Here is a 25,914-nt window from a genome sequence, read left to right as displayed (position 1 = left end):
GGCAATGCCCTGCGTTACCGCGCGGTGAATTTATTACAGAAGAAGAGCGGGAAGAAGCCCTACAAAGTGAAGAGTACATGACTCAACTCCTGGCTGTCCAGATTGCTTGCGATAGACCGGAAGAACAAGGACTTCCTCTCCCTGCCCAAGGGCGGCCCGCGTCCGCCGAACGCAGTCACTAGGACTGCCACTGATATTCTGCACTTCAATAAAGCACTCTGTCTGTCTGTCTGTTTATCCACCCTCCAGTCAATAAACCAAGCCGAGACCGCAGATGACAGTCCGTAGAAGCACTTCAGGTATATCGCTTTTTTTATCGGCTTGTGGTGCCTACTTTACAACTTAGACACGTGCACGTTCTGGGAAGCAAGATTTTCGGGAAATGCGTGGAGGACTTATATAAAAATCAGATGCTGCGGTAATATTCAAATTTTATTTGTGCGGATACATTACCGTTTGTTTGCGGCTGATAAAGTAATAAACACAGAAAATGCATCCAACATGCTTTTTGCTCGGATATTTTAGAAATACAATACCCAACACTGCAATTTCTTCGATGCCTCTCTTTTTATTCCTGCTATAAATTGACTAAAATAGTGACCACTGGTGCAGGATGGGCTGTCTACTTAGAGTATAATAGCTGATGGCAACTTTGAGAAATCCGGGCGCTAGCATTCCGTCCCGACAGAATGATAGCTGTCACCTAAGTTACGTCCTGGTGGAACGCAACGCGCGTTCCCGGATCATAACTTGCGGTGAGAGGAGTCTGTCTGGATTTTGTCTGAAAAGAAAAAAGCGCTACCGCGCACTGATAATTAGTAAGCACTATTATTATTTGGGTGAACAATTACCGCTTTTGCAAAGGGCCTCGGGAGTAAGCATACGCACTGATATGATCGTTCTAAAAATCAGGGCGTATCCAAAAACACATGCGAGCATGGCTTGTGTCACTAGGGAAAATAGACACACCGCGCCGTACCACCGCACCTGCTGCGGAATTTAATGGCGGCAATGGCGACGGCCACTCCCACGGGCATGGTGACGGCGGCGTTGTAACCGAGTGAGGGACGACAGGTAGAAAACTGCACAGACAAAACCCGCCCGCATCTTCCCACGGGGGGACTCGAGTAAATGCGTCGCAGAGTGGTGGGGCTATCGCGTGAATGTTGCGTAATTGGGTATGGTTTGGGAATGCTTAATTGTTATTTCGTCTTTATTATTCTTATTTATTGAATGAAGGAGAAGCGAAGGCAAGGAGTGTAAAGTTAAAGTCTGTCTTTATTGCTTGGTGCCGTCGTTGTATTGGACGGAGAGGATGACTGCTTTGTGGTCGCTAAAGTGCACTGTGAAGGGGTCTTTGAGGAGTGGTCGTGCGATTGCGTAACTGCTGAAGACGTTGCTTCCATCGCATCTACTCGAGTCAAGCAAATCGTCAAGTCTTAAAGAGAAGTTTATTAATCCAAGTTACAGATATACATGCATTCCAAGCATTTGTCACAAAGAAATAATTTTTCTTAACACTTTCCGGCAGTCTCAGAGAACACATGGATCCATGTGCCCAACATAATCACGTCGTTAGCTTTACGCGTCAGAGCTTAGACCGGAATTAGGTCTTTAAATCGAGCCGACAACTACAAAAACCAGTAAAAGTGCACGCGCTTCACACGCATTGCAACCAAGTAGTGTGTGTCAAATACTTTCGCACACCTTGCGTCTAGTGACTGGAAACAATCCGAATCGGTGCTCTGGCGACGTCGCTAGGACGGGCAGAGGCGCGCATTGTCACGTTTACGTAATCAAAGTTACGTTCAAGTATCAAACAAAACCACGCTCGACCTGTGAGTGATTTGTGTTAACACATGGCACCCAAAGGTCCACGCTAGTCATCACACTTTTTTTTTTAAAGTCAGCTCCTTCAGTACATGTTCGCGGAGTGATCATCCTTCTGGCCTCTCGGCCTACACTTCTACGCACTCAGTGTGTTAGTAGGGCACGATACCTACTTGCTGTTGCTTATTGCTAATTCTAATGAACCGTGTAGACCAGCGCTGGAGAAAGGCCTGTTCCCCCAGCGTGGCGAACTCGGTTTCAAGGTGTTCAATCAGTCTCGATCGGATTTTCCACAAAAGTGGGAACATAGCGCGCAGCGCCTGCGCGCGCAGTGCCGCCACGCCCCGTCTCTTCCATATTAGGTAAGCCCCTACGCACACTAGGAACACCGTGAAGGCGTCGCGTGAACGAGTGTCGGCGCCGACCGCCACGCCGAAGGTACGAGTTAGCAAGCGCCAGAACGTTTTTGCAACGCGACAGTCTTTGAGCGCGTGCCCAATCGTCTCTGTCTGGCCGCATTGAGGGCACCTCGCATTACGCGTCACCCCCCACTCAGCCAGCGTATCTCCCGTAGGGAGTACTCCCCAGCCCCTCCTCTACCCAAAGTCCCTTACGTCTGGGGCAGTACCTGGGAGGTGAGTTGCCTCCAGTGAATACGCCGAGCCTTTTCGGCCTCCTCCTCTGCAATCGACTTGATAGCCAGTGCCTCGCATACCTTCGTTGGTCGCATTGACTTCCAATCTAACTCCGGTGCGCTCTCCCCCAGCATCCGGAGGGCGCTCGTGACGTGCCTGTAAAATGCTGGTGGTTCCTCCGCGGTGGGACCTACCACTCTCTCGTCAAAAAATTCGCAACACGCCGTCCCCAGGAAATACTGCAGTAGAGCCCTTCCGCGGTAGTCGACATCGGTTGCTAGGTCCGAGAAGCCCCTGAGAGCCAAAACTCTAAACATGGTCGGCAAGCAGGGAATGCCGAAGCCTCCCATGTCGCGGGGTAGGCGAAGGAAAGCACGCTTAACGCGTTCACTTTTTCCCGCCCAAAAGAAAGGACCGAAAAGCGTGGCAAGTTTCCGTGCTACCCGCGCGGGTGGTCGCGCCACGCGAGCAACATAGAAAAAGGCCGACGCCGCGGACGACTTAATAATAAACGCCCGTTCTGTCAGAGACAGGGGAAACTCCGATGCCACCGCGAGTTTCTTTTCGGCGACCGCTAACATCTCCCTCCATGACCTCCTCGCCACCTCTCCCGACGCATGGAACACGACCTCCATGACTTTCACGCCCGCTACCCAGTCGACGCCGCCAGGCAGGTCAGACGCGAACGTGCCAAAGCGTAGCGCCTTGCTTTTGCCCCTGTTCAGCAGGGCACCCGACAGCTCGCTATACTCCGCAAAAATCCGTAAAAACGCTGCGAAGCTGTCTTCGTCCCGCAGAAACAGGGACACGTCGTCCGCGTAGGCCGAAACCTTGACCTGGCCCTGGCCGGATAGGGGGAAGCCGCGGATGTCGGCGCTGTCCGCGACGCGTCTAAGGAGCGGGTCGAGGCAAAGGACGAACAGGAGGGGCGATAAATGGCAGCCCTGCCGAATACCGCGCGTGACGCCAAAGGGAGGGCTTAGCTGCCCGTTCACGAGCATCCGAGTTGTCAGGTCCGAGTAAAGGTCACCAATTAGGGTTACTGTCTCCTGCGAAAACCCAAAACAGCGCAGCACGGCGAGCAAGTACCGGTGCTCCACCCGGTCGAAGGCTTTCGCCTGATCGACCGAGACGAAGCAACCGGCAATGCCACATCGTGAGGCAAAGGTGACAAGTTCCCTTGTCATGGATAGAGACGAGAAAACCGTTCGACCCGGAACGCAGCACGTTTGGGCAAGGCTGACAACGTCAGGCAGCACGCAACTGACCCGCTTCGCTATGATTGCGGCTACCAGCTTGTAGTCTGCATTTAGCAGGCTAATCGGCCGCTATCCTTTGGGGTTTGATGGCTCCCCTCCCTCTTTCGCGAGCAGGATGACCTTGCCCTCACAGAAACTGTTGGGTTTCGCGCCTCCCGCGATAATCCGATTCACCATGTATAACAGGGGGTCGCGGACTACGACAAAAAACGCCTTATAGAAGGCCGCCGGGATGCCGTCAGGACCTGGAGCCGAAGCCGCATTCGCCCCATTTACTGCCTCCCACAACTCGTCCTCCGAAACCGGCGCTACCAGCTGCGCGAGAGAGTCGTTCGGCACGCGCGGTAGGTTGCCGCAAAAGCTTCGCATCCTCCTTTCAAAGCTCTCTTCGTCAAGCGCGGACACCTCGGACGTGAACAGGCTTTTAAAATACCCCATAAACACCCTAGAAATATCCGCGCTATGCTCACTGAGCTCCCCGTTTTCGAGCTCGACATGTGGAACCCACGCGTGACCCTGCCTGTCTGTGGCGGCCGCCTTAACGTGCCGTAGGACCGCTGGGTCCGACAAAGGTCGCCCCTGCACGTATGCCTGGCTAGCCGCCTGTGAGGACTGCCGTAGGAGTCGCTCATACCTGGCCTGAAGGAGGCTGACATAATCGCGCATGGCGAAGGTGAGGTCGCCCCCGCCCTTGGCGATACGCAGCCTCCTCAGCGTGTTGTTGAGCTCCTCCGTGATTCAAGCCTTACGTTCCCACCCCGCGTTCACCAGCGACTCGCGCCACCTTGCCTTCAGTGCGTCCCACCCTTCGCCCCTTACCCAGTTCGCGTTCTCAGCCGCCAACGAGCCGCTGATTCCTGTTGCGCTAAGGGGGTCAGACACCAAGGCCAGGTCCATGCGCCACACGTCATGGCGAGGCACCCTGGCTTCGCACTGCAACATGCACGATAGCGGGAGGTGGTCAGACACGCTCGGCGTCCCCGGCGGAAACGCGAGCACCGCACAGCCCACCACGCTGCGCATGAGTTCAGGGGGAAAGAAAAACTTATCAAGCCGGCTCCCCGCTGCCCCCCTCGCCCACGTGGTTGCAAATTGGCTGCCGTGCAAGTGAACCCACGCGTCCGTGAGGCGGAAGTTGGACACGAGCTCGCGCAGCTCGCGCGCACCCCAGTAAGGCCTACGCTGCCCTGGACCTCTCACGTCTCGCTGTGGGTCCAGGACGCAATTAAAGTCCCCAACCAAAAGCGTAGGATAAGAATCAAGCAAATAAACATCAAGCGAGTGAAAGAAATCAGACGAAAGGTTGTGCTGCGCAGGCGCATACACATTTACGGCGCGCACATGCCGTGAACCAAGATAAAACTCGGCGGCGATCGTACTACCGTCTAAACCGAAGATAACATGCGCTTTCTGGCGAAGGGCTGAACGCAAAAAAAGGACACCTACACCGCAGGCAACTGAGTTGGAAAGCGAGAAAAAAGCGTCTACGGAAAACCGAGTGCGAAACAAGGAAACATCGAGCGGTGAATGAAAATTGTACTCCTGAAGAAACAAAATGTCAACGTTTTGCGCTCGAGCGAAGTGCATAATTTCCCTTTGTTTTTCCAGGCTGCGGAAGCCTTGGGCATTCAAAGACATAAAATGCACAAGCATTATTATGAGGTATGACGCTACGTGCGTTGACATTTGTTTCTTGTAAACAAAATAGAAATCAGGTTGGTCGGGGCTTCTTACTACAGTCCTTTGCGCTGTCCGACTCGCCGGACGAAGGCGGGCCGCGTTTGGCAGGGTCCTTGCTCAGGTCCATGTCTTGCACGTCGGCAGTGGGGGCTACCACGCTGGCGTGAGCCAGCGCGCCAGAGTCCGGGGGCTCAGTCGCGAGCGTCTCTGGCGGGCGGGAGGCTGAATTGGCCGTTGAGGGCGGGGTCGCAGGGAGTCCGGAGCCACTCGCGCCAGGCGACGCCAGCTTGGCGGCCTTAGCGCTTATGCGGCTGGGTACCCCGCGTCCCCTCGGTGGAAGGGGAGTTGTCGTGGCCGTTGTTTGAAGTCCTTGGCTGGTTGGTTGGGGCTCTCGGACTGGAGGTGGTTCCGCAGTGTGCTCCGCGCTGCTCTCAGTGACACTGTCACTTTCCCCGAAGGGAGAGAGTGGCGAAGACACGTCGTCCAGAGAGAAGGAGAAGTTGTCGTCGTCGTCTTCGTTATCGTCGTCGTCGTCGTCTGGGTTTTCGTGCCCTGCCTGGAAGCCCTCCACCTCGTTGTCAGGGTGATCGCTAACTCCTGGCTTTTCCGCTGCACCACCTGGGAGGGCCGGGAACTCGTCCAGGGCTGCGGCGTAGGAGCGGGGCTTCAGGCAGTCTGCGGTCGGGTGGTGGCCCCCGCACTTGCGGCACTCGGCGATGCAGTGCTCCGCTTCGTGCCCGAAGGCTTGGCAGCGGTCGCACCAGAGGGCTTGGCAGTCGCCCCGGTTGTGGCCTGGCTGACCGCACCGCGAGCATACCCGCTTCACCCCCCGGTACTGCATCTGGACCTTGCACCCTCGCACGAAGATGAAATTGGGCACCGGCTTCTGCATTTCCATCTTGATGCCTCGGATGCCATTGTCCACCTTTGGGTGGCCCTTGAAGGTCTGGTCGTGCACGCTGATGACTCGTCCGTAGGGGGTGAGCGCAGCGGCCAGGTCGTCGTTGCTGATGAAAAGCTTGAGGCGCAGAGCCGTCATAAAGACGATCTGCGGCCCCACGCAGGTCACCGGGCAGGTTTTGCCGAGGATTTTGAAGTCCCCGGCCACGTTGACTTTCTCCGCGGCGGCAGCCGATGCCACGGCCGCGCAGAGTCGAAATACGCCCTGATGCTGGAGCGGCCGCAGGCCCTCAGGGCCGATGGTCATGTAGATTCCGTCGATAATGTCGTCGACGGTGGCCTCCTTTGGAGCACTGAACTCGAAACAGTGCTCATTCGGAGGCGGTGCCCGGAACTTCATGGAAGCGCCGGGGAGGCCCTAGAGGAAGGCCAGGAAGGCAACCGCGCGCGCGCGGGGGTCGGCTCCCCGCTGGTTCGGGCTTCAGCTGGCGGTCCACTTTCCAGGCCCGAGGCGTGTTCCCCGGGCCCGGATGTAGGCAGCAGGTCCGGTCCAAGAACGGTGGTGGCAGCGGGTCCAGGTCCGGGTCCGGGACGGGGGGGGGGGGGGTCAAGATCCGGGGGTCCGGCGTCAAGCGAAAGCCAAGCAAAGACGCCCTTGACTGAATTCCGAACGCGCACTCCGCCGCTTATATACACACAGCCCGCGTTCGAGGGAGAGGAGTACGGGGGAGAGACGCGCATGCGCACACTTCCGTACACAAGCGCGCGAACTTTCCACGCACCCACCACGCCGTTATCACGTGTATACGCCTTGCCGCCGTTACTGTTGAGCGCGACGCAGCGCACGGGTAGCTACGACGAATGCGCGCACAGACGCGCTCCCCCCGCACCGCCGTAGCTGTTGTTGAGAGCGACGGAGCGCACGGGGTACACGCGCTCCTCCCGCACCGCCGCAACTGTTGTTGAGAGCGAGGAGGGTAGGGGGGAGAGACGCGCACCTGCTCCTCTACGCGACGCGCATGCGGAGTGAGCGTGTGGACGGCGCCGACGCCGAAGCGCGACATCGTGCGACTAAGAAATGCTCCGCATTTAAAAGTGTGGCGAAAGGGTTCGGCGGAGGGGAGCATGCTGTGCCCGCACGAAACGCTAGTCTGTGCGACGCTTGGCGAAAGTGTGAGGGGGAGTCGTGCGCGTGACGATAATGTGCGTCCACTTTCTAAAAGACGCAGTTCGCGGTCCCTTCCTGAGACGCATTCGCGCCGCCTACGAAGAGGCTCACCATCTCTGCCGTCGAGCGAACCCAGTAGTGAGCCCTGCTCAGCAATGGTGTGTGTTGAGATTCTCGAGGGCTGATATTCTGCGCGGCCTTCATGGCTCCCGCGAGCTCGGACACATCGGGCAGCGCGCAACTCTGGTGAAAGTACAAGAGCGCTCTTGGTGGACGAGGATGCACAGCCAAATTCGCTCTTTTGTAGCCTGTTGTGAACTTTTGTAGCGGTACAAGAGAATTCCGGGAAGTCAGCCACGCTCACTCAGCCCCATCACGCCTCCAGAGGCAGTATTTAACACCATTGGCACTGATCACGTGGGGTCTTTGCCCCCCACGGCTGACGGAAACCGCTTTATCATTGTCGCCGTGGTCTACCTCTCTAAATACGTCGAGGTAGCCGATGTGCCGTCCCTAGCTGGAAGTCACGCGATCGAGTTCCTGAAAACGAATTGTCCAATGGAGACATAGAATGCCCAAAAAACTAATACCAGACCGTTCGACGAGGTTCCGCAGCCGCCAGCTACGCTCTTTTCTTCGCCGAGCGGAAGTCGAACACCAGTTTGCGTCCTCCTACCACCACCAGGCTAACGGCCTTATCGAAAGGACTAACCAGACGATTCAAGCACGGCTGGCACCGTACGTGGAGACCAACAAGGCAAGGGAAGCAGACTTGGACAGGCACCTGCAGTCGGCTGCTTATTTGGTCAACACGTCCTTCCAATCTTCAACAGGAAAAACCACGTACTAAGTCGTTTACAAGCAACTTCCGAAGTTGGACGTCGCGGCCAGTTTGGACACTCCCGTCAACGTCGGCCGACCTGTCGATCGGCTGGTGGTGTGCCGCAATATCAGAACAGAAGCACGGAGGAACGCTATCGATGCGCAGAGGAACCAATAAAAATACTACGATCGCGAAAACGACGTGCACCGCAGTATGGTGAAGATGACCAGGTATGGGCGCAACGAGGGACTCAGGCAACAGGCAAGAAGTTTCTATTTACGTTGGTCGGGCCATTCTTCATCACGGAGCGCTCAGGCGCGAATACTTGGCGAGTGGCCACTCCCTCGGGCTCTGCAAACCTTGACAAGCGGAAAAGAGAAAACTTCACTGTCCATGTGTTGCGCATAAAAAAAATTACGCGCACCTCCCCTCGCGGGAACCCTGGTGTGATGCGACGCTGAGGGGGGTTAGAGCGCAAACGGAGAGCAACCGTCGACCGAAAGGGCGCCGGATAGCGGCACACCAGTTATATGCGCAGCGCGCCCGAAGGAGAGGAGACCGGGGACAGAGAGAGTACTGCGCATGCGCAGCACCGCGCTCAGCGCCGTGAGAGCGCGCTGGGCCGCACACGCTCTCACATGGGCACGCGCCGGCGCCAGTGCGTCTGCCGCGGCTATGACGCAACACAATCCAGCACAATTCACTTTAATCCAATCCAATCCAAATCCAATCCAATCAAATCCAAGCCAAGCCAAGCCAACCCAATTCAATCCAATCTAATCCAATCCAAGTCAATGCCCCTCGCGAGAGAGTGTTCGCTATCGGAGAGGAGAGCGGAAGAGTGGCTGCGGACAGCAACGGACGCACGCGGACAACAACGGACGCACGCAGGAAGGACAGGGCCGCCGACAAGAGATGCTCTGAGCGTCGCATCTAAAACAATTGAACACTTTGATACGTTTTGTCCAGGCTCGCAGTCGTGGACGAGTGTGAAGGTGAAAACCGGAAGGTAAAACTGGAAGCGCATTCAGCGGGCAACCGCCCACGAACGTGGTGGAACAGAAGGCAAGCGGGGAACGCGAACAGAAGGAAGCGAAAGATCGGGCAGAGTAAATCGCACGAACCTGCTACCGCTCACAGTTGCTCACAATATATATACATATGCCTGCAACAAGCACATCAATATCTGAATAGGCAAGCGAGATAATCAGTAATTTGAAAAAAACAATTTCACCTTTTTTCTGAATTAGGGGCCAATTTTCTCCAACTCCCGCCTTAGAGAGTTCCTACACCACAAAAGAATTTTAACTATCGAGGCGCCTCTAACTCTATACGTTTTACCTCTAAGTTTAAACTTTCTAGGAATAGCAGTTTTGGCTAATCGTTGATGAATCACTCAGTGAATCAGGCACTTCCTTCTATAGGTATACATTTTATTCGCTCAGTGTCAAACTGAACCGTTCAACTCTTCATTGTCATAAAATCACTGTGTGTCATCACAATGTAAAAGTTTATTAATATTTTAACCAAACAAACCCCGCTATTGTGGCAGAACCTTCTTCACAGTCTTAGCAAACTTTCAGCTACGGCCGTTAGGCTACAAAAGTGGCTTATTGTCACCACAGAAAAGCTGTAGTCTCACCACAGTAATATGTAAAAAATTCGCTCCAATTCACGCTATGAAGAGGATTAGAAAGCAAAGCTTTAACCGACACCCACAACAATTGCCCATGCTACGTCACCTGATCTCACACACGTGGCTCTACATAGAGTGAAACCTGAGATTGTGCCAGCCGTTACATAGAATTCGCGGGGGTGGTGTCCCGAACACCGCAGCGTCGGCCACGGCCGGACTAGAGCTGCCGATGCTGCCACTGTATCCCGGACGTGAGTCGGGAGAAAGGAAACCGAGAGGAGCGTCTTTCGAAGGGTGCGACCGAAAAACATAGCCATCCTCATGTACCATCCTGGGGTTACACAACCACGCAGTACAAGAGCAGACACCCAAACTATTCGGCATGTGAGCTTAGTGATTCCAATCTATGTCTACTAAAACTAGTTAGTTTAGTCAGTTTGAGAATTGGGGAAAAACCTGAGGGAACTTTTATAATCGCTTTGTAGCACAACCAGTTGCTCCTTCCGCCTTTTGCAATACCTTTTAAAACACAACCGAATTTGTATTCCGCTATTGAGAAAACGGAGTTCCATCCGTGGCAAGCAGCGCCCAAAAGTTAGCGTTTCGGCAAAATGTCTGTAGGCGGGCCCTACATTTTGTTTTCCAGTCCTGCCAACCAATCCCTAAGGCAGCTTTGCCGTACGAAGACTTAATTCCGTCGTATCCGGGTTACCCAGGAGGTGCCGCAAAACAAGTTAATTAATCCGTGGGAGGAAGCGCGCAATGAACGCGAAGCGTCGCCAAGACAGGCCCAAAACAGCCGTCGCAAAACCAGACAAAGCCGTACGCCGATGCAACACCCGCGAGCAGGCACCTCCATGCGGGGAACGCTGGGTACATTCGCCGCGCCATCTACAGCGTGCGCCATGAGTGAAACCCTCCGCTCAGCCCCCGCCGCCACCTCCCCCACGTATGGAGTTTATTGTCCCGCACGTCCTGAAAGAACTGTTAGCTGGTAGAGGTAGAAAGCTTTGCTTTCAAAATCATTTTAGTGGAAATAAAGTGATTCTTTATCCTTCCTCGCATCATTGAATTCCACACGCTTTTTCTAGTTTATTTTATTGTATTCTTTCATTTTGCACCGTTGAATCTTTCAGAGGATATATTGCACCTTTCCGCCGGTCATTTCAACTTTTTCATCTTTGACGATTCATGAAATTTATTACGTGCACAAAGCACCCTCTCTGAACGAACCAATGATTGAGTTTGCATGTTTGGGTTGGTTTCTTTGTAAGGACAGATAGGAGCACATAGATACGCGGCGTGCTGGCCAAGAATACCCGTTTTAGAAGGTCGCAACATTATAAGGCCGTGATTTAGTTTATTCAGCGAAGGGTGTCATCGTCGTTGTAGTTGTCTTCTTTGTCGTCCTCATCATCCTCGTCATGAACATCGTCACCCGACTAGTCATACGCTCCCGCAGCCGCTCACGTTCGAAGAAGACCCTACCAAGCCTTTGCTGTCTGTTGTCGCGGCTGCTCCGCCCAAATCTTCTGCCCTCAGCCACACGCCGAAGGGCGAACAAGGAAGGCAGATGCTTTCGAACATGCCTGCGTCCTCCACCATGTCCCCGACGTCCCCAGAAGGAGTGCAGGCCCAAGATCCCAACTTACCAGTCTCCTCAATCATGTCCCCGACGTCCCCGTTGACCCCAGGAGTACCGCCCAAGAGTTCAACCCTCGCGGGCAAGACGTCGCCACTGGAACAAATTCTAATATTTGGCCAAGGTCGTTTCCAGAGGCTGGTTTTGTTGTGCACGATGTTGGCCGTCTTCACATCCCGTGTGCACGCCTTGGCTTCCAGTGACTTTGCGCGTCCCGTCGACCATTGGTGTATGCCGCCGGCGGCCTACACACACTTGCCTCTGGAGACCTGGAAGAACGCGAGCATTCCCGCCGCAGACGGCACAGATGATCGGCGCAGCCACTGCTTTCGCCACGAACCCCCTTTGCCCGTGCCGGAGGACCTGGGAGCCGATAATCGCACCGTGGTACCCTGCGACGCCGGCTGGGACTACGAGCCAAGCGCTAGAGAGCGTTCAATAGTCGCTGCCTGGGACCTCGTGTGTGGCCGGCGTCGGATCCTGTCCTTGTTGTCGGCGGTATACATGGCTGGAGGCGTGCTGGGTGGTGCCGGTGCGGGGGTATTGGCGGACCATATCGGCCGCCGGCCGGTCCTCTGCATTATGATCTTTCTCCTCATTCTGACCGGCATCGGTACCGCGTTCGCCCACAGCATACTGGCCTTCGCAGTCCTCCGCTTTGTCCTGTCTACGGCGGCCTCGAGCACGATCGTCACGTCGACTTTGCTGCTCTTCGAGGTCACCGACATCGACCACCGCGCACTGTTCTGCGCTGTTTCCGTATCCGCGGCTGGCGTTGCGTCTGCAATATATCGCGAGCTCGTCATGGCCTTCATCCGCGACTGGCAGATGGCGCAGATCGTGTACATGGTCCCCGCGAGTGCCCTAGTCTTAGCGGTGTACCTGATGGAGGAGTCACCTTGCTGGCTCCTGGCAACCGCGCGGGTGAGTCAAGGCGAGCGCGTCTTGATGTGGGCGGCGCGCGTCAACAAGGTCGACCAGGACGCCTTCAAGGCTCGCCTCGCTGCGCTCCGGGATGAGATAAAGAGGCAGCAGCAGCAGCTCGAACACGGGCGAGGGAGAAGTTTCGATGCCATTCTGTCGAATCAAGGTGCGTCCCGCTCTTTCTCTGGCAAATGACTTACTAATGGATGGTTGCTGTTGAAAAAGGGTAGTACGTTGATTTACTAGCAAGCCTTACCATATCACCTAATTCCAGCTTTGCACATGTTCTGAAGCCATAGGGTGGATAGGCTTCGCTCAAGATAGGTTTGTTGGGCGTCGTCTCTGTGATTGATACAACAAAAATACAGCAGCTTATTTATACTTCAAGTCGAAAAGGAGGTTTCCGGAAAGATTATTTTACCTGTTTGATTAACACGGATGGCCTTTCAAAAAAATTGGGATTTGGTTAATGAGCAAAATTATTACAAATACAAAAAAATGGCGACCGGGAAACCGCCAAAAATAAATGGTTTTGTTCAGAAGTCTTTTGCGTTTTTCTGTCTGTAATACGCCCAAATGTCTATGGTCGAAAAATTATGCGAGAGCAGCCGCGATATGACGGGAGTACAGAAAGCAGACTGGCCTATCTCAGGGTACCACATTCGTGGCAGAACGTCTTCATGCTTCGAGTTTTATAATGCGAGAAACAAAGACAGAGTCCGCGATGCAGCAGTTCGCAGCTAAAATTCACTAGCATGGAGGAAGTACAGCTAGCTGGAGGCATCAGACTACATCGTTATTTAGAGTGTCTCATGCGTTGTGCCGCACTAATTTTGCCGTGGGTTCGGAACACTGACTGGCTGCTTGACTTACTCCCGCAATCTTGTTGCCATACCAATTTTATGGCACCCAAAGGTGTGGCTGTGCACGGTGGCTTGCAAGAAAATCTTTCGTCTCGACTGGCCCGTGAGCTAATGGGTATGCCCGCCTTGCAACCATAGACGAGGTTCAATGACGATGGCAACGTGATGAGAACGAGATGATAGAGCAGGACAATTGAATGGTGAGACCGAGATGGAAACGAAGGAGAAGGAAGGATGTAGCTACAAGCAGGACAATCATCGTGGGCGACCACGAAAGAGGGTAAAAAGTGCGTTTGACAAAAGTGTGTCATGAAAGGAATGGAAAAGCAATCAAAGATTGTCGCTTCTCCATCGGGAACCGAGTATTTAAATTTAAATCTGATAATTAATTCTTTTTCTTAAGTAGCATTCCACCCGAATGATTTGTTTTAGTCGTCGTTATTATTATAACTGCGTCTATAGGTAACCGCCTCTTCTCAGGACGAGAGCTGACTGACAGCAACGACGTACTTCCTTTTGCAGATGTTCACGTCTCCGACCTCTTAACGAACCAGAGCTTGCGCAATCGGTCCACCGTCATTTTCGGCTGTTGGTGTATAACATTTGCCATATTCTTCAGCCTCAACACAAGCGAAGTTATGCGCACAAGCTGGGTGCCACGCTCCTCCCTCCTGGCGCTGAGGATTATCGAGCTCCCTTTCAACGTCTACGTGCTGAGGCGCATTGGCCGTCGGCTGTCCTTAGCCTACAGCATGGCGGCCCTATCCGTCATCATCGGATGCCTAGCCGTGGTACATGTGTACCGCGGGTCGTATGCGCTCTACTGGGGGGTCACCGTCTTCTGGCTGCTGGTGTTCGAGTTAACCGTGACCACGCTGTTCGCCTTTTCGGCCGAGCTCTACCCGACGGTGGTGCGGGGCGCTGCGGTGGGCCTCTGCTACGTCAGCGGTCGGATGGGGGCCATAGTGGGGCCCTTCCTCAACGACGTGCCCTCTGCAGAGCTTCGGGGAGTGGCCTTCTCCGCCGTCGCCTTCCTCCTGATGTTGCTCGCGTTCCTGGCTGTCTCCCTGCCAGAGACGACGAAGCTACCGCCAGCCAACACCATGGGAGGCATGATGGCCGACAAGTGGAAGCTGCACTCGCCGCTCAGGTTGGCCCGCAGCCACAAGGGTGTCCACGGCCCCACCAAGCGCGGAATAGCCAAGAGTATCGCGTCGAATGACAGCGGACGAAGGCACTGTGGCAGCATGGGCTTAGCGGCGGAGGACGACTAGTGCGTACCCTTACTCGCTACTCGCTGGAGTCAAGCGGCATGCGGCCTTGATAGATAAAGACTGCGCTTTTCCCAGCTCTGAACTTTATTTTGTCGTATATGGGCACTGAACTTATGATTTCTGTCACTGGACGCCGGAAGTACATGTTTTCTTGAATATCGTCATTTCTAGATTTATTGCTCCAGCATTGCACGTCTTGTTGATAGAAAAATGTCGTGGTGGCGCAAAACTCTTTCTAGCGGTGGCCCAAGCAAGGAGTGGGTCAAGAATGTCGTTTGAATATGTCCAGTCCGGTGCGAAAGCGCACGACTTAGAGCAAACTGCAATTACTTGTAAAAGCGTAGGAGAACCGAACCCACGCCTTTCGATCAAAAGGGGTGGGTTCGGTCCCCACTCTGGGCGCGTGTTTTTCTTTCTTTCTTTCTCACGTAATTAATAAAAAAATAATAATGTAACGTCACTAACGGTAAAAAATAGCCTAACCATTCCCCTAAGCCTTCTTTGGCGTTGTAGACTGTCGGCATTTCTTTCTCTATTTCCTAACGAGCCCCTCATTTCCAAACCATTATATATATATATATATATATATATATATATATATATATATATATATATATATATATATATATATATATATATATATATATATAAATATATATATATATATATTTATATATATATAGCGCATTAAAATGGGAAATGAGGGGGTCGTTGAGCAAAGGCAAGCATGCATCGGAAAGCAAAGGGGAGAATGTGGTAGGTCACTGAAACAGATGAATAATTTTGAAAGACAGAAGGAAAGTGGAGTAGAAATGCCCAGCGGCGTGCATTGCTGTGTATCCGATTCTACTTATAATATATATGAGTGGCGTAGCCAGGGGGTGGGCTGACCGGGCTTCCGCCCCCCCCCCCCGCCTAAATATTTCCGGCCAGCGCCGTGCTGCCTGTTATGCGTGGTACGTCGCCTGTGAACAAAGCTGCATATCCTTCGAAAGTGCCGCTATTAGAGTATTGACGCCTCTATGTCTGCCCTACGCATGGGTGCTTACACAAAACGAAGTCTCTGGAGTGTGTCAAGCGCTGATGGATGATTGCGGAGGGGTGCAGCCCCAAAAGCGACGGCGCATTCGGGTGAGCTCAGAGCACGGGACGCCAAAGGCATGCGTTGTGTCCCTTTGTGGGAGACATGTAGCAACACAGAGAATAATTGGCCGGCTGTGTCGTTCTCAGCAGAGGAAATTGACTCGTCACGGTATGACCGGGCAAGCAAAAAGCGGTCCGCATAAACTCGCGGCGGAAAAAAGAAGAGTAACCGCCGGCCTTTGATAGGTGAAGACTGGTACGATGAACACGATCTTTGTATGTTAAGTAGAAACACGATCTTTGTATGTTAAGTAGAAAAACCTGCAAGCGGTGGTGGCTGACCACGGCCGCTCTACATCCTAAAAAGGGGGATATCAAGCGGCCGTGGGCACACATTCAATACTCCTGCAAGGTAACTGAAGAATGCGAAGGGGCTACATAATGAGTAAAACGTACAGTTTAGCTGGATGAATGTTGTGCGTGGGCACAGGGCCTTTGTCAATGATGCGCACAGCGAAGTATGCCCCTGTTCCTCGCGTCACACCTTCATTCTTCTTTTTTCACGTTTCTGTCGAGCCCGACAGGGTTTTGCTGTATGGGCTCAGATTGCGCGCTCTGACTGTGCCTTACGAAGGCGATGTTGGGACAGTTATTTTCACCCCCGCGATTAGGCAAGTCTGTTCAGCGGTATTTTTCCCTAACCTAGGAAACTGGAGAACAGCGGGTCGACAAAAAAGGCGCGCTGCGGCTTGTCGAGCTAGTCCCGGACTTTATCCTAAACGTGAATGCACGAGGGTCACCAGCCTTGCCACAGACAGACGGCATCGCAAAAGTAACAAAGACCCGATAGCCATATTTGACCTCGATCATAAATAAAGCCCCTCCATTGCGTCCATGGCCGCTTTTTCCCTGTACGGCGGCTGCCCTTAGCAGTGTATATTCACGGGCCTGAAACACAACATGAATATGCCGCAAGAATAGAAGCTTCGAGAAGCTCATCTTCCAAGTGCCAACACCCAAAAGAGGTTAAGAATTGTAAGTCATTTTCTTCCACTGATTATTCCTTGCATGATTACTGATGTCTTTTGGCGATGGAGGTTTCATTGTGCCTTACGTTGTGCAGTGTAATCAATTATGAATTATTTGATATTTACATAATCACGTCCTGATATTTACACGATGTCACAGTACCGTGTGTCTGCGAACTAAAAAAATTGTATCTCGTTTTATTTCGACTGCAGTATTTACGTTTGAATTCGTCATCGATAGCGCCAACGGTGGAGCAGATAGGTGACTTTTAATGAGGGAAAACGTAAATTCAACTCATGTAAACGCCTAAATAGTTTAATATGTACGAAGTTGGAGAGGGTTATTCATAGTGTATCGAGACAGCGTTAGTATTAGTACATGAAGAGTGAAAAATATATTATTTCTGGCTGCTAGTTTTAATAGTTTGCCTTTACTGGGATGGAAATCCACGTGAGGTATACCCGCTGTCGCATGGTGTGGCCGTTATCGGGACGTTTGTTACCGCGTTTCATATTCACGCGTGCATCAACTGCTACACCCAATTTTAAAACCATAGCAGCGTGCGCAGCGCAAGTGAAGGACCTTCGTACTGGTGGCGAAGAAACGAACCTGCCTTTCTGGTACAATTTTCCTAGAACTCTCCCTGACCTTCTTTGAAGTTCTGTGGGCGCAGGAGTATCGTTCTCCGATGGCTCAATCGGTCGCGCATGACAGCAGAATTTCCTAATTAAATAAACAGGCCACACACAACCGGCCCTCTCAAGAGCACCAGCACACCTCCGCCAGCCTCCTCCTCTCTCTCTCCCCCCCCCCCCCCCACACACACACATACGGGTGCGCGCTGATGTGATTCTTCTGGATGCACAACGGCTACGTAACACGCGACATTCTAAAATGTTGCATGAAGCACATTTCGATAATCGTCAGCATTTCTTAAGTAACAGAAATTAACAGACTTAGGAATTATCACCGTAAACAAGTTTGTAATCTTTAGCCAGTCTATCATGTCTTAGCCTGAAACCATGCTTCAGTTTGAACATCACGGTCGCTGTCAGCCAAGGAAATACTTTAAGTGTTTCATTACTGTCCGCTTCGTGCTGAAGCGTGGTAGTCTTTGGCCTTTATGTATGCGGGGCCGTGCCAATACGCATGTTTTCTTGGTGCACTCCGGAACACAAACTGCTGACTTATTTCGGGCATCGCACCATGCCCGAAGGTCATGATGGCTCTGCACAGGTGCCCAATCCTCCGTTTTCTGGTGGACCAAGGAGATTCCCAACATAATTTCCATTTCCTGCGTCTCTAACAAAAACTACAAAACTCCTGTGCGCCCTATACATTCCAGAGCCGCCCATTCTCATGCACTGATACCTTTTAAGTGCGAATGCACTTCTTAAGCGAGCCTGAATCGTCCGCCGCCGTCGTCCGCATAGCAATAGCTGCGAGTGCGCGCGCTCCTAGTCTCCCCTAGCAACGGGGGGAGATGGGCGCGCGCTACTCGCCTCCTCCTCTCTCCGCTCAGTGACTGCGGGTGTTCGGCGCCTCCTCTCCACTTCGGGCGGGAGAGCTCTCGCTCGCGTAGCGGGCGCTCCGTATTCCGACGCGTGAGGGCGCTCGTGTAGCCCTCGCCGGAACGGCGGGCGCTACTCTCCTCCTCTTCTCTCCGCTCAGTGACTGCGGGTGTTGGGCGCCTCCTCTCCACTTCGGGCGGGAGAGCTCTCGCTCGCGTAGCGGGCGCTCCGCATTCCGACGCGTGAGGGCGCTCGTGTAGCGGCCGCGTGGCGCGGTAGGGTATTAGTCGAGCGCGCGCCGTCGTCGAGAGCGGTCACTGGTCCTGCATCTCGATAACGATGATGGCGGAGCGGGCAACGGTACCAGCAACAACGAGTGAAATATCTTTCTTTGTAGTTGTGTGCGTGTGTGTAATCTCTCGACTACTCATTAAGATCACGATATCCAACGTAATCGCGCAATCAACAACCGTGCATTCACACTTACACACTCTCCCTCTCGGGGAAGTGTGAGGGAATTTTTATCGTTTAGCTTTAAAACCGGCAGTGTGGACTCGGCTGAAAAATGGCAGCGCACGCGTCAGCTAAAAAAGTATGTTCTTTATTAAAGTTTGAAACCAAAATGGTAGGACCACATTATAACTCTTTCCTCAGATCTCGACAAAATTGAAAACTCAGCAATATTTCGCTGAACTTGCACAGAACATGCCTAACCGCAAGAGTATGGTCAGACATCGCCGTCTTTGCGTTATTTTTTCTTGTAAAATTTTAAGTTCAATAAAGCATTGAATAGTGAACTTTGTTGTAACTTTCCTCATCTGGTTTTGGTAACTACACCTTAAGGGGGTGGCAGCTCCAGAAAAGTTGCTGGATAGTACACGTCTCCAGGCAGACTATAGGGTATTTATGCACGAAGCATTGAAAACTTGACAGAGATTAATGCAACTATTTGAGAACACCAAGGGGGAGCTCATCACAGCAGACTCGACGTTTGGGCGGGATCAGCTACCTCGGATCCTGCCGCCTTTATATGAACCCCGTTCAAAGAACCGAGGTGAGAAGAGCGGAGGGGTTCCCGGAAAAATAGTTACCGCATTTTCATGATTCTGATGTGCACCCTCTTTTGCTAAAAGGTAGCCTAAATACTTCTGTGCGTGTTATAATCGGGCTGAAAACCGAAATAGGCTTTAAAGCGTTCAGCGGCATTGCAATGCGGCGGACACGAAGTCGCCCCAAAATCGAACTCAATCCAATAAAAACAATCCGTCAACGCCACGGGAATGCATTTCGGCGCACTAATTCGTCAATGACATGCCGCGTACCTTGGTAAGCTGGTACACATTTTTTTTGTGCTTCCGCAATTACCATCGTAACACCTAGAATTATGAAGATCAAAACATTGAAATCGCAGAAGCTTCAATGCTCCCCGGTATCACTTTATTTCCAGCAGGAGCTCGATGAGCAATATTACGAAGCACAATCATTTTTGGCTTCCACAGCTGCATACGCCAAATAAAATCTCCCTCTTCCAGGAACGTGGTATCATGTCTTTTTCATCTGCGCAGTAACGTCAGTGTCAAATTATTATTGTTATTTTTTTATTTTCCTTGGCGAACGTACCCGCGCATTACAATGGGGGGCGCGTTAGAACAGCGCAAATACGGTATTCTGCTCCCCGCGGCCCGTCGACTCAGCCCGACGAAGGAGCCAACCCACCCCCTGCCTCCGGGTCGACTGGACTCGCTGCTACGGCTCTCCGAACCAACCCGTCCGCTTATAGATGGGGGTGTCGAGTTAAGAAAACCTGTTTATTTCGACTCAACGCGCCCTCGTCGGGTCAATATAAACGGGGCTAAGGTTGCTCCACGACGGGACAACGTACCTGACATGGGCTGCAAGTTGAGACAGTGCGGAAGCCTAGACAATCGCGGTTTCAAATGGAAGGGAAAATTATACAATAAGGTATTCAGGGGTTGGGGAGGCTGGTTCGGAGGGATCCATACAGGCATGAACGAAGAATGTGTTTTTGGTGTGCCTCCCGCGGATGGACAGAATAGATGCAGTACACAAACGAGCATTGCACAAGAGCTAGCAACTCAACAGGAAATAGGTAGGGTCTATAGATCACAAAGGGTTAAACGTTTCTAAGTGGTGGGAGAACGCGGCCTCCTTCCCAAGGACAAATCGCATTGTTGACTCGCATTAGGCTAATAAAGCTGCTGTATTTGGGGAGTTTCTGCGAATTCTCATGGGAAACTCAAGGGTAGGATTAATGAAGATTGGGATAAAAATTATGAAGTCGCCAATTTTAATCGAGGGATAAGCACGTTAGTTTTCCGTAACTTTCATTAATACGAAGCGTCACTGACCCAAACTTATAAATGAGCTAAGATTCCCGAACCTCGCGGTCGTGGTGGGTTTTGAAAGCGGAGTCTAAAATTCTTGCTCTAAGATGTTCAAATGCATTACCAGGACCGTTCACATGTCTTGACAGGGGCAAATAGGGCAACTTTTTGCATGAGAGCGGTGATTATCGAATCGTATTCGGAAGGGCGTTTCAGTTTGGCCGGCAAATAGGGCAACTTTTTGCATGAGAGCGGTGATTATCGAATCGTATTCGGAAGGGCGTTTCAGTTTGGCCGATATATTGCTGCCTACAAACAGTGCACTCTAGAAGGTGCACATCAGTGCACTCTAGAACAGTGCACATTACCGGAATCAAAGTTTAAGTTACCCTTTATATTTACGTAGTAGTCTGAAGCCGCGCGGGTGGCACGCTGTGCAGTGGTCATGTGTGGTCATACAGGTTTATTACAGGGAATGTACAGGGTTTATTACAGGTTTATTACATCGAGGTTTATTACAGGGCATGTAACCAGTAGTTTCCGGTGGGCTGATACGAGACTTAGTAAGAAAGTCGCCTAAATTCCTATTAGGCCGGTACACAACGCGTGGTGGTTCGGGGAATATGCTTTTTAAGCGTTCAATTTGAATTAGGATATTGTGATATTTTCTTAGTACGGTTGATACTCTTGGAGCGGAGGCTGAGTGGGTTAGAACTAAGTTTGTTTGCGGGTGCTTTGCGGAATATGCTTTTTAAGCGTTCACTCTGAATTGGGATATGGTGATGTTTTCTTATTACGGTTGACACTATTGTAGCGGAGGCTGAGTGGGTTAGAACTAAGTTTGTTTGCGGGTTAACGTTCGGGGCTTTTTTTTACAGATTTTGTTACGGTATAGTTGGTTGGCTCGCACAATAGCGTCGTCCATATGTTGTTCCGGTAATTTCTTATTAAGAAGGGCGGTCTTCAGTTCTCGGCAGTTTGAGGTAAAGTTGGCTTGGTTCATGCGAATTCTCCTAAAGCGGTGGGCTTGGCTCTACGGTATTGCTGTCTTACAGTGTCTGACATGGCTACTTTGGAAGTGCAAATACTGCCGCGTGTCTGTTGGTTTTCTATACAGCTTAGTTAGAAGCCGACCTTGGGGAGTAATAACGGTGATGTCCAGAAAGTTTACACTGTGTTCCGAATTGGAATGAGCAAGGGAAATAGTAGGATGGGCTACGGTAAATGCCTCAAAGAAGGTGAGGGGCTCCGCGTCATCGTGCTGCGAGATCATGAATATGTCGTCAATATACATTTTATAGTACCGTGGCTTTAAACTTTGAGTGTCAAGAAAGTTTGATTCGAGGTGAGCAATGAAGATATTGGCGTACTTGGGTCCGATTGGAGTTTCCATTGACGTTCCGCTGACTTGCACGTAATAAACTCTGTCAAACTCCAAATTGGTAAGTTCAAGAATAAGCCTAAAGAAAGTTTGGAGAGTAGAAGAATCGATAGGTTTGTTGCACGATGACTGCTATACGCAAGCGATACAGCGGTGATGCCATATTCATGAGGGATGTTAGTATACACGGAGACAACATCGAGGGTGACTAAGAGGCAGTTATCAGTAATTTCAATTTTTGTGATGTCTTAAAGAAAATCATTGCTATCCTTAATGAAGGAGGGAAAGCTGGGAGGAATGTCGCAAATGAGATTATCGACATAGCGCGAGAGGTTTTCGGTAGCAGTGCCAATGCAAGAAACAAATGGGCGCCCTGGGTTGTTCACCTTGTGAATTTTAGGCAAAGATAGAATTTACCGGCTACTGGGCTTAAAGGGATCCAGGAACGAGCCATGGTTTCATTTATTGTTTTAGTTGTAACAAGTTCAGCTATTTATCTTTGAAAATTTGGTTATAGTCTTCAGTGGGATCATTGGGTAGTGCTTTGTAGAACGTCGATACCGATAGATGCTTAGTGGCCTCGTCAACATAGTCGGTTTTGTTAAGGATTACGATGGCGCCTCTCTTATCGGCAAGTTTATTTGATATACATATATATATATATATATATATATATATATATATATATCTGTGTGTTCTGTGTGTGTGTGTGTGTATAAATATGGGTTTCCGTTTTCAAGTCTCGGGCATAGTTATACGTTCGGTTCCTACAGTCCAGACTGTTGACGTTTTTTTTTTCAATGTTTACTAGAATGAGGGGGGGGTGACATTATTACAAACACTACCAACTAGTAGTTGCAACAAGAGTATAAATTTGGTTATTCGCTGTTTCCAATTTATATTGTCACGGGACGGAACAATCCAAGTTGGCCCACCACCAAGGATAACGACGAGGAAGAGCTGTGCGCGCGGCGCAGCCATGCCGGGCTCGGTTATGACTTGATGTAAATAGTTCTTCGGCATTATGTAAATACATCGCTTCTTCGCTACATCGCTACATGGTTCGTGCCATCTGCCGTCATGTTAAATTTGGTGGAGTGGGCGGGTTCGTCATCACCATCCTGGCCCCAGCATCGCATCGCATCGGCGTGGACGCAGACGTCAAGGACAACGAAGCCGCGCCGGGCCGCCCCAGCCCAGTCGAGGCCAGAACAAGACAATGTCCCCCGCCCCGTGTACCCCAGCCCGAAAGACCCGAATGAAGACCAGACAAAACAAGCCGTGCCCAGACAAGCCGAAGACGTGTTCTCCCACCCTTCCATCCAACGTGGCTCGAGAAACTTTTTTTCACAGCGGTTGAAGCCATTGCTGCTGCTGGGCCACGCATCACCAACGCCGTCATCGTCATCCGTGGCGGCAAGTGATTCGTCACTGCATTTTTCATCCCAGCATTCATCCGCCTTATATCGCCCATTTGCCGCGGCGTCGACCGGGACGATCGTCATCTACCGGGAAGGCGATGCAACGGGACGGGACAATCCCCGTTGCGCGAATGGCCCACTACCAAGGATGACGACGAAGAGCTGTGTGCGTGGCGCAGCCAGGCCGGGCTCGGTTAAGGCTTGAAGTAAATAGTTCTTCACCATTATGTAAATACATGGCTACATCGATACATGGTTCGTGTCATCTACCGCCACGTTACAATACCAAGGATAATATGAACATACCAAAATCACCCAAACTTTTCATATACGCTAATAATACGAACGTTTCTTTTCTTCCTATTACAGAACTGACCTTGAATCAATGGTTAATCGATAGTTACAGCAGTTGCCCAAATAGTAGTTGCAAAAACAAGCAGGAATAATGCGTAAAAAAGACCGCCTACCTAGTATTTCGACCTCCTAACATCGAAACGAAAAACACTCCTCATTGAATTTAATGGTATTACAATAAATCAGTTGAGGGAACAAATATCTCTGGGCATGTGGTTTGAAAAATGTCACGTCTAATAAACACATCAGTAATTTATGCAGTGAATTGTCCTAGTATGTGAGTGTATATGCAGAACTGCCCACTTGGTACCGCTTTGGTTAACGGAACAGTCACATAACAAACTTTTCTCTTCAAAATTATGCTATGGGTCCGCGGTTTCGTTCGTAACAGCAAGAGCAAACTGCACCAAACTAACGCTTCTACAAGAACTAATACTTCGCATATAGTATAGCAATTTCTATGGTAGCCGTGCAGATATACTAGCGCCTACGTTGTTTGGGTGGTTTTTGTAGTTTAAGCTTAGAAGAAATAATAGTTACGTTAAAGATAAAAAGAAAATACATTAACGGGGGGACGTAAGGAAAACTGTCGCACTTTGGTAGCTTAACGACGGTAGTTGAAAATTCATTGAGACTGTAAAGAAGGTTCTGCCATTATAACAGGCTTTGTTTGGTGAACTTATTATTGAGCTTTTATATAGTGATGACACAGAGTGATTTTATGGCAATAAAGAGTTGAACGATTCAGTTTAAGCAGTGTCCTTCAATGCTTTTGTAAAGCATACAAGGACTCTGGTTTAACGTCGTAAAAAAAGCTACCAGAGTGGCTTACTGTCGCTACAGTAAAGCTCTAGCGGCAGCAGTCGTGCCAGGGTGACCATTGATATTGCAGTATGTAAAAAATTCGCTCCAACATACACTGTGAAGGGGATTAGAAGGCAAAGCTTTAACCGACACCCACAACAATTGCCTATGCTACGTCACCTGAGTTCACACACGTGGCTCTACATAGAGTGAAACCAGAGATTGTGCCAGCCGTTACCTAGACCTCGCGGGGGCGGTGTCCCGAACACAGCAGATTCGGCTACGGCCAGGCTAGAGGTGCAGACGCTGCCGCTGTATCCCGGACGTGAGTAGGGAAAAAGAAAACGGAGAGGAGCGTCTTTCGAAGGGTGAGACCGGAAAGTATAGCCATCCTGATGTACTATCCTGGGGCTACAAAACCCGGCAGCACAAGACCACACACCCAACTTATTCGGCATGTGAGCTTAGTCATTCCCATTTATGCCTGTCAAAACTAGTTAGTTTCGTAAGTTTGAGAATTGCGGGAAAGCTGGGTAACTTTTATAATCGCTTTTTATCAGAACCAGTTGCTTCTTCCGCCTTTTTTAATACCTGTTAAAACACAACCGAATTGGTATTCCCCAATGAGAAAACGGAGTCCCATGTGTGGCAAGCATTGCGCAAAAGTTTGCGTTTCTCTAGCGGCCAAATGTCTGTATGTCGGTCCTACATTTTGTTTTCCAGCCCTGTAAACCAATCCTAAGCGTATCCGTGCCGTACGACCACTTTATTCCGCCGGGTCCGGGTTACCTTGGAGGGCTGTCGCAGAAGTTAATCAATCCAGGCGAAGGCCGCGCGGAATGTACGCGAAGGTGCGCCAGAAGAGGCCCAAAACAACCGTCGCAAAAGCAGACCACAAAGCCGTACCACCGACGCTCACGCGCGCAACCAGGCACCTCCGCGCGGGAAACGCTGGGTAAATTTGCCTCGCCCTCCACAGTGTTCTTCGGGAGTGAAACCCTCCGCTCCGCACCCAACCGCCACCTCCCCCACGTTTGGATTTTACTGTCCCGCACGCCCTGAAACAACCGTTGGCTGGTAGGGGTAGAAAGCTTTGCTTTCAAGCTCAGAAACGTGCAAGCTCAGAAACGTGCCTTTTGGGCACCATAAATTGTTTACGGGGGGCCTAGTGTTGCCGGCCTATCCGTCATCTGGCGACATGCTTTTGCAATACTACTTATTATAAGGCGACAACACATTATGCCTGACAAGCAGATCCGGAGTGCGAATCGGTAGTTGAATGATCGTAACTTCAAAAACAAAGGAATTAATCGCGCTTTTGATGACGTTTATTTCTAATTTGGTGCGGCCCT

The 25,914-nt window shown here is 51.1% G+C and overlaps 1 protein-coding gene across 1 annotated transcript; it reads left to right on the top strand.

The window, feature by feature from the left end:
* Nucleotides 1-11,516: 11,516 nt before the first annotated feature.
* On the top strand, nt 11,517-14,634 carry LOC144172385 (solute carrier family 22 member 7-like). Its single transcript, XM_077701134.1, has 2 exons — nt 11,517-12,663; nt 13,883-14,634. The coding sequence occupies exons 1-2, from the start codon at nt 11,517-11,519 to the stop codon at nt 14,632-14,634; spliced, it is 1,899 nt and encodes a 632-aa protein (XP_077557260.1).
* The last annotated feature ends 11,280 nt before the right edge of the window (nt 14,635-25,914 follow it).

This window comes from Haemaphysalis longicornis, unplaced genomic scaffold (assembly GCF_048455015.1).
Source record: "Haemaphysalis longicornis isolate Haplotype H1 unplaced genomic scaffold, Haemaphysalis longicornis Haplotype H1 scaffold_20, whole genome shotgun sequence".
NCBI lineage: Eukaryota > Metazoa > Arthropoda > Arachnida > Ixodida > Ixodidae > Haemaphysalis > Haemaphysalis longicornis.
This window is presented reverse-complemented; position numbering and strand designations above follow the sequence as displayed.